Here is a 9,907-nt window from a genome sequence, read left to right on the forward strand (position 1 = left end):
TGATGCATGCCAGTGGAAAAAAGTATTGAAAAAAGATTTAGTTTTAAAACAGTTTTAGAAAAAGTTTTGCCAACTTTCAGCAAAGGATTTCTCGAATCCTCATATTTGTTACATACGTCGTTATGAAAAATTATGCTTGAAATGGTTTTTATTTTCTCATATATCACTTTTCTTCATTTATTATGATACAGTGGACACGCTGTGACAGTTACTAATTTTTAAATTTAGGCGTTTTTCTTAAAAAATATTTTTCACGCGATTTTTTAAGAATTTTTTTGTAACAATGTTTTTGTAATCTAAACATTTTTTTACACGGATGAGATTTACGCGATTGAATTAAAATTCAACAAATATCGGGTACTTATTGGAAAGGACGTATGTGACTCTTTGACGTATGTGACAAAGATTCATACGTCGATGTGTCCAATCTGATGATACTTTCACGCAAACCAACACCACGAACTGGTAGTCGAAGCCTCGCCCTATCTAGCTGTGGTGATGGTTTGCATGGAAGTGCTATCACTTAGGTGGAAATTTTTAATCATCGTACAAAATCATTTACGTCCTTTTGAATAAGTACCCGAGAAATAACTGTTTTGCCAATATCGAATGGTGTTGTTGCCAAAATTTAATGTTTCCAAAACTACCTAATCGATAAATACAATAAATAGATTGGTTTTACGACATAGCGACATATGTAGTCACATTAAAGAAGTCACAATGACCAAGAAAAAAGAAAATTTGTCGAAAACCGGCTGAGGTATTAACGTGCAAAGTCTACCATATTTTAGTGAAGCTCTTCGATTTTTGCAATCGCAAAATGTACCTCAATATAGAAAACACAGACGTAGTCCTATACGATACGTCAAAAATTAGAATGTTGTTTATATTTGAAAATATGTTATTATAATTATTTCCAGCTGAATTGAGCATAGTCGTAAACATTGAATTGAGTAATCGTAAACAATATATTTCTATCATTGATAAAAAAATTCAAGTCATTTTGAGCTAGAAGACCAAATTACGATTGTAGCAAATATGAATCGAGACTTTGAGCATGAATGAAACATCTCCATTTTGCAATCATGTTACCTTCACTGAGGGCACCTCACCAAACATGAAAAAATACGTGGGGAATACTAGCTTGTTTTGTTCTATTATTGTAAGGTTTTCTACGATTTATCAAAATAGAAAATTTCTTGTTCGGTATAGCAAATTATTATGTCAAATCTAGTTCAAGTCTATTTGACACGTCTTTTGTAATTTGTTTCCATTTCAAGCAGGTTTCGCAGAACAAGAGGCAACACTATGCAACGCACAACATGGAAGTTATTGTTTTTCTGCATTATCAATGGCGATGCAAAACCAAGCTTGAAGTGTAAAAAGCTGGTAGGTAAAATTATTTAATTTATTTAATAGCTAGCACCCGAAACGATGAACCAATTCTTAATGTTTTTCGAGAGATATGCCACCCAAAGTGTTAGTACTTACATCATCGACCTCGATCACATCATCGTCTGAGTCACGAATATTGTCCTCATCGTGCAGCTCCAAATCGAATACACCAGCCATTTTGGCGTAGGTTTTTGTGTTGTTCTATTTGCTTCCGTCCGTACGCAGGATTTATTCCGTATTTCTTGCCTCAATTGATTCCTGAAGGCGTATTTTATTTCTATTTCTTGCCACTTTATTCTTTCCGTCCACTGATTTCGCTTTCACACTTGTTTTCGTGAATCTGCACGACGTATATGCGTTTCAAAATGTAGAACCAAAAAAATAACTCAACACTTAACTTCCATTAATCGCTTCGCAGTTTCACATTCCTTCGGCAATACCTGCTTCGAAGCACTTGCGACCCTTGCGACAAAGGGAAAATACCCGGAATTCACACAACACTAGGAGCTCTGCGGGGTTTTCCAGCAGCCAATGAAAACAAGTTTTACTGATAAATTTTTTCTCGGCTATTTTGCACATAAACACCTCTCACGGGAATATCCTGCAGATTGATATCAAAATAAATGCCGTTAGTGCACACCTGTAATACTACTGCTCCTAACTCAAATTGTAACAACAATTTCAATCCAAATAGGGATAACTAAACGAAAAAGCACAAAAACGTCCTGTTTTTAATAATGGCGCGGTTTGTTTGTGGTGAAATTCGTCGTCCTGTTTTCGTTCTTCCTGCGTTGTTTGTCAAAAACGTTCTGTCTTCTGTCAGCCAGCCGACGTCGCTCGTCTGCTTGCGGAGTGATCGCGCAAACACACGCACACAAGCACCCACAGTGCTCGTGAAAAGAAAAAGGAAGCGGGAGTAGGGCAGCATTGTAGCTGTGTGTTTAGAAAAGTACATGGCAAAAAAAGAGAGCGATACATCGATCACATTGCACGGTGAACCCATACAAGCGAGCTTACGCATTCGGGAATTTTCGTACACAGTGTGTCTAGTATAACAAAAACTAATTTATATAGGTATCTTCACAAAAATTAAACTGACTTGAAATTCAGAAAAAAAAAAACAACAAACGAAGTTAACTTTTTCCCATTCCGTTAAATCTAATTTTGGATGTCGACCTTTCCAAATTTCAGCTGGTTTTTAGCGGCTTATTCAAAAAGGAAACCAGTTTTCATCTTGACTTAGTATATACGTTAAAATCAGACCGATAGTTTGTGGGATTTGATACACTAAATTTACAAAAGCGAATAATGTTGGAATCTTTTGCAATGACACCACATGTTTTACAATCTCTTTATTATTATTCTACCACCGATCATCTAGACGACATCACACTCTCCGAAGACGTTAAAACGAATTGCGGTGGGGTTGGTACTAAATTCTGGCCCAGATTAAAAATCAGTCAAAGAAATGATAAGATAAATGTATTATCAAAGTTCTCCTTAAATCGCTAATTGTTTTTTATTCAGTTTATTATTCTTCGAAATAGAATTCAAAATCAATAATATTCACCAGTTAAATATTCACCATTACTACATCACGATAACGTCCTTTTGGTGATTAATCAGATTAACATTGAAGCGCAGTTTGTTTAGATTTTATTACGTATCATTGCGAATTCTTGTATTTTTGTAATAATCAAGCACTCTTTCTGCTGTATTGTGTCTGTTGAATAGAACTATGCCGCGGACTTGTTAACCTTTTTCCTATCTATCTAACCACAATGGATAATACAGAAACCGCGTGTTTGCTTTGGAAGAAACGCCGTCTTTCTGAATGCACTTGCTTTTCTACAACTTTTGAACCATCATCAAATAAGCATATCAATAGCCAAAAACGCACATCGCACCAGTTTCACCTTTGTTTATGACCGCACCACCAGTAATCCAAAACGCTTTGCCACAATCAAACCCTAGGGCCGACCGATCGCACTCTTCCTATTTACGGGCAATAAATATTTCCTTTTGGCAGCCAGCAGCAATTGATTGAAATGAAATTTTCCACTGATCGAGGAGGAACAAGTAAACGCGCACAACGCGAACCAAGTATAACCATCGTCTAATCAATGAAATTATTTCGCCAAGTGTTTCTCCGTCGCAGCAGAGCGATGACGAATTTTTACTACGATTACGAATTACGATTGCGAATGACGATATAGTACTTGGACGCACACAGTCCCAAAGCCGAAGAGGCGTCGCTCCGCTCGCAACACCGTAGCGTATCTCTCGTGCACCACCACATTTGCAGAGGCACCGAGCCGATGTCATCCTGTACATGAATGGAACAATGAGCAACGGGAAAATGCACCTTCTCTATTGTGTTGAACCGGAAGCGAGGAGGAACAAACGGGACTTTGAATGGTGCTATTTTTAGCAAAATATTATTGTAACTCGAGACACAGTGGGGTGAACTGACGCATAAATTTGACAAAATATTAGGTGAAAAAAGAAATGAATTGAAAATACACACCAGTCTAGCTTGCATTAAGGAATTACAGATTGCGAATGACGACATTATTTTCGTTATTCAATATTTAGGTTGCTTTAACCTTCCTGACGTGTTCGGGTCAATATCACCCGAACAGCAGTTTCAAATTGTAGTATTAACTTTTTAACGCAATGTGAAGGTCTGGAACTTCTTGACATTTTCTATTTCGTAGAATTTGGTGTTCCTGAACGTTGACCTATTTTAGCCTAAGCAAAAAGAGTCTCTCTTTTGCACATACGACCTATTCTCAAAGCACTCTAAAAGTTTGATAAGCTTATGCAGTTTTGAAAGCCTGCTTGAATTTGTTGGCATCGAGAGAAGAGCGAGAGAAATGAAATAAAATGCAATCTAACAGAAGAATATAAAAATAATTTAAGATTTCAATCACATATTCAAATCAGTAGAGAAGTAAGGACTAAATTCACTGAATAGGCTATTGAAGACTAAATTAACACTAAATAGTTTATTAGAGACTAAATTTACTTTCCGCAGCTGCTGAAACTAGTTTAGTGTTTGCATTATGTTATATTATGCGATAGTGTTTGCATTATGTTATGTTATGCGATAGTGTTTGCATTATGTACAAACAGCGAAAATTTCCTTGCAATGCTCGGATAATAATAACGTTTGGAACTTAGCGAGCGAGTGCAAGGGGTAACAAGGACTAATAAAGTGATAGAGTTTAGTTTTCCATAGACTTGGGATGTAATTTTGAACAGGTAGCCACTACTAGCCAGCAATCGGTAAAAAAATTCCTCTGAAAAATCATCTCAATAAAGTCAGGCAAATTAATAAACGAGTGGTCTCACACAAGCGAGAGTGGGGCTAAACTCCCACGATGTTGCAGAAAAAACTCAAACGGTTACAACCAAGATGAATACAGTACTAGGTGCTCCAATCTGCCAAGTTTGTGGAAGAGAAGAAGGCGGGGGTGAAAAATTCATTTTCAGTGCAAAACGAAAACAAACCGGCTGGCTCTCCCATACTGAAATCCAAGATGGCTGAATCGTGAATTTGGCAGATTGGAACACCTAGTGGTGTATTCATCTTGGTTACAACTTTATTAAAAAATACCAAGATCACAATACTTACCTTTAGACTACAATCAGAAGAAAATACTGTGGACCACTTTCTACGGTGTAAAATCTTCTCTTTCTTTCCACTGCTCAGAGGCTAGAATAGTGGATATGTCACTTGTCATAAGACGAGTTAGTACAATCCCATTGAATTCCACCACTTAATTGTATCTTGACAGATACGTATTTCGACCTCAAATGTAAGGCCGTCTTCAGTGTCTCGTACTTGACTCGACTAAGTCTAAGTCCACTAAAAAGCTCAAAATAATTTTCTTATCAAAGTGGATATGTGTTTATGTTAAGTATTGGCATAAAAGCAAAACAGTCCAATCAGGGAACATAGAAAAACTCAGTCATTAAATTTTATTTATTTGGTTTATATCTAAACAGTTAGGCATAACTAGGGATCCTATATTAAGAGATGAACGAATACTTTTCCAGGCAATTTAGCAACGCTGTTCGAAAAACAAACGCTGCCAGCACTTACCGCAGCATTAAATGTTATAGCTTGTACATGACTTTGCAATTGATGACACTTTTCGATTATGCTGTCCATCATTCAACCGTGCATTATCACTCAAATAAAAGTGCAGTACAAAACCCGAGCAGCACAAGTCAGACAAAACTGGTTGCAGCAGATTGATTGTGACTAAATCTGGTCCCATATGAGTTGCAGTAACCTATGTGGAATTTGTGTGCTGCTAGGGAAGAACAAAATACAATGCATAAACTAGACTACTTCTAGTTGCGAAAGAAAAACCAAAAATTCGATCAAACTTTTAGAAAAATCTTTTCCATTGTTCATTTGGCTCAGATTTTAGCAGTTCTCAAGATGACCACTTTCGCATATCTCTGAATGTAGGATCCCTAGGCATAACGACGTTAGGCATAAAATGCCTCAAAGAACAGCCCATGACATAGAGTAGGCAGATTTTTTTTGTTTCTTTATTATTGTGATTTCTTATACTAAATAAGTTCATCACATAAAAGAAGGCAGAAAAGATAACACTGAATTTGATGCCACAAAACACGGTTCGAAGCGCATCTCCCATTCTCGCTGCACTCTCCACCTTCTTGTACCTGCCGGATCAGAAGCGAACACCATCTTCACACCCCATCTTGCTGCCCGGCATTCTTACAACATGACCTACCCATTGTATCCTTCCGACTTTTGCCACAATCTGCCCTAGTAACATTTTGGTTTTATACTGGTTTTATGTTACTCTTGTAGTGTAAATTATGCTCTTCAAGAGCGTTATAAAACTTAAAATGTTACTTGGGTGGTTTATCCTTCACCGCCGCACGCGGTTCTCTTGCCAAAGATACAGTAGACGTTCGATAACTGCAAGTCATTTAACTGCAATGCTTTTTAACTGCAATTCGATAGTTGCAACATTTTTGCAGTTATCGGACCGCTAAATTTCAAACTGATGTCAAACTCAATGACAGCTGCATTGCGCTGCACATTGCATCTAACGTTGATTGTCAACCGTTTGACGTCTAGATTGCGTTGCAGTTATCGAACGGCATTCGTTAACTGAAAAGTAAACATTTTGCAGTTATCGAACGGCTACTGTAGTCCTTACTCATAAACTAAACACGCATCTCTCGAATACCCTGAATTCTTGCAAGTCCTCCTCGAGCATGGCCAAAATCTCATGTCCGTAGCCCGAGCCGCACAATTTTGGTATATTTGGTTACAGCTACTCAAATATGACTAGATACGGTCGCACATTAGTCACAATATCTCTTCTATGACATTTTTGTTGCTCGGGAGAGTACTACCGTCTTATGGACGTTTTGTTCATGACACATTTGATGCTGAAGCTTTTTGACCGTAGTTTCTTCTGGAGCCCGTAGTAGGCCCGACTTCCACTGATGATGCGCCTTCGTATTTCACGACAAACATTATTATCTACGAAGCCGGCTTGATAACATCCCACGAACTCATTCACTCACGATGACATGTTGATGTCCTGGAATATAATTTTGTAAAGGGCATTAAGGATGAAAGTTGTTACATTCTAGCTTGTAGATGGGGCATATGACCCCTTCCTTCAAATCCTACCATCCAATCCAGATTTTAACTATCAGTCTGTGAAGACAAGTGGCCAGCTTTTCCGGGCCCATCGCAGGCGAAGTTCCAGTTGAAATGTGGAGCCATAGAAGAAGAAGAAGAAGATATTTACCATATGGGGCGATATGGCCGCCATACATAAAACGCGACGCGAGACTGGATACAACACTTCTGGTTCTTACAAACAAAACAAGGATTTTTTTTAAATTACCTTTTTGTCGACCGGTTTGGGGCTCGATGCTGCCCATCTACAGGACGTGGTCCAACTAGTTACAAAGAGGAACGATTACATTTTTGTACTTGGCACAGTACACGTCGAAAATAAATAGCTTCACATTATTTTTTGTTTCGTCAAGTGGAAGAGGGAAGATGATATTGGGGCTTCATCTTCATTCATTAGCTGCTGTTCGGTACTGGCAATGTATAGAGATTCCTAAGCGTTTAATTGGGAATACTTCCTTACGCACTTTTTTAACTTTGCCTGCTCCCAATCTATAGTGTGGTCAAGTTCGACAGTGTGCGCTGCCACACTCGAGTCGTGGAAACGGCCATTCTCCGCTGCATTTCTATGCTCCCTTAGGCGGACCTTGAATTTCCGGCGCGTTTGGCCAATGTACACTGCAGGGCAATTTTTACAGGGAATTTTATAAATGCCTGACATATTGCCGATTTCACCAATTTGAAGAGTTATGTGTAGATTGTGATTTGCCCGCTTCTTTTTCTCACACTCACTCTCATTTCGGGTTGATCGATTTTTGTTGCTGAAATTTACCCAATTATAACCCATTACTCGTTAGTCACATGTAAGCGTGTACACTAAATCGATTCCCGCCATGATTTGACGTCTATTTGTTTTCAGATTGAGCACTCACACACAAATATTATACACGGAAAATCAAACTTTTATGAGTGTATTGAGTGTGAGAAAAAGATGACTGTGAGAAAAAAATCTCGCAAAACTCTTATAAAGTGCAAAAAGCGCAATATCTTCTTTCGAAATTTTATCTTTCAAAGCACATAAACAATATTTTAGGGTATTCCCACTTTTATAGACTGCTTGAAATCCATGTTCCTTGAGGATATGCTGAACGGCGTTTATAGGCTTATCCTTCGAACCTTCTCCTTCTCCGGTTGCAGTGTAGTAGCGTTTTGACGGTGTTTTTTTCTTTCATGTTTTCTAAGAATTTTTCGAACAAAATTTTCATCATAACCGTTCAATTTCACTGCTTCATGGATCTTCATTTTTTCCGCTTCGAACTCCATCTCCTCCATTGGAATATTGAATAATCGGTGCGCCATCGAACGAAAGGCAGCTTGCTTTTGGGCACCAAAATGGTTAGATTCTGATATAATGTATCGATCGGTGGACGTTGGTTTACGATAGATACCAAACTTCAGCGTGTTGTTCTCTTTTCTGGTGATCAGAAGATCCAAGAAAAGGAGGGTGTTGTTCTGTTCCTTCTCAACCGTAAACTTTATTGTTTCATGTTTAGAGTTTAGCAGATCAAGTGTTTGTGAGAAGTAGCGCTCTTTAATTATCGCAAAGACGTCGTCCACGTAACGCCTCCAGATTCGAGCGGAGAGTTTTTCTTTTGTGAGATCTACTTCAAAATCACTCAAGAACACATCCGCCAAAAGTGGTGATAGTTTGCTGCCCATGCTGAGACCAAACGTTTGTTTGTAAAACTTAACCCTGAATATGAAGAAATTTTGCTTCATACATACTTCTGCCACAGTTAGGTAAGCGGCGATGTAATTGGGGGGTGCTCGTTTTCTCTCTAGGTGCCTGCGCATACTTATAATAGCTTCAGCCACGGGTACATTTGGAAACAGTGCAGTTACATCAAACGAAACCATTATTTCTCCTCGTCGCATCTTGACATTCTTAAGTTTGTCCACAGGCTCTACGGAATTTTTGACGATTAAACCGTGGATAACCGGATACTTCCTCATTTCGTCTATCAACCATCAGGCTGCCATTTTTTTTCGTTGGGGTGCAGATGTTTGAAGATATGGGCCCCAACCTTTTTTCGTTTGTAAGAATCATAAGTGTTGTGTCCAGTATCACGTCGCGTTTTATGTATATTCTTACGTTAGCACAATCTTTAAAAAATGAATGATATGGCCACCCCCTCGGGGCAAGACGAGCAAAGACCAAACCATATCCGTTGTTTTGAATTATCTCTGATTCAGTCAGAAACTATTTTGATTATTTTTGAAAGGCATTTAATGGTTAGGCGACTCTTAATCCTGGAGATGATCTTATTCCTAATAAAGCTGGCAAAACCGCCCCAAGTCGATATATATCCAAAGATTTATATCCTATTAATCATAATTGTTGTAAATCTCCTCAAATTATTAATTAATTAATTTATTTACTTATTTATTTATTTGTATTTGAACTAATCGTACAGACAGATACTACTAGCTAATTATACTACTTCTAAACACACACTTGGTCATATTATAATCAGAATAAACATACACTTCATTAAAACGTCGACAACAAATATCAAACAGGTTATTCTGTCCAAAAACGGTACGGTGAGCTGGAAGATGTAGAAAATCTGTATGGCGGGTTTATCTCGCAGGAACGTTGATGTTGACATTACTCAGCAGCGCCGGACAGTCAATGTTGTGGGACAGGATATCGAACACCAACAACAGTTGAAGAAGGATTTTCCTTCTGGCCAGAGATGACAAATGAATTAATCCATAGCGATGCTCATATTGGGGAAGGCAGACGGGGTCATTGAACGGTAGTCGACGAAGCGCAAATCGAATGAAATTTTGTTGAATTCGCTCGATCCGATT

At 38.2% G+C, this 9,907-nt stretch overlaps 1 protein-coding gene across 4 annotated transcripts in view; it reads right to left on the bottom strand.

The window, feature by feature from the left end:
* The window catches only part of LOC134208681 (ribosomal protein S6 kinase beta-2), a 172,685-nt gene extending 169,150 nt beyond the window's left edge, over positions 1 to 3,535 (bottom strand). Inside the window, exons 1-2 of one of the 4 annotated variants that reach the window (XM_062684477.1) lie at positions 3,399 to 3,535; positions 1,492 to 1,996 (exon numbers count right to left, since the gene is read on the bottom strand). In XM_062684477.1, the coding sequence (XP_062540461.1) occupies positions 1,492 to 1,572 (81 nt within the window). In that variant the 5' untranslated portion in view covers positions 1,573 to 1,996; positions 3,399 to 3,535. Of the gene's footprint in view, positions 1 to 1,491; positions 2,209 to 3,311 lie in introns of those variants that run through there. The other 3 variants (XM_062684475.1, XM_062684478.1, XM_062684476.1) reach the window with 3 other exon arrangements.
* Between the last annotated feature and the right edge of the window lie 6,372 nt (positions 3,536 to 9,907).

This window comes from Armigeres subalbatus, chromosome 2, assembly GCF_024139115.2.
Source record: "Armigeres subalbatus isolate Guangzhou_Male chromosome 2, GZ_Asu_2, whole genome shotgun sequence".
NCBI lineage: Eukaryota > Metazoa > Arthropoda > Insecta > Diptera > Culicidae > Armigeres > Armigeres subalbatus.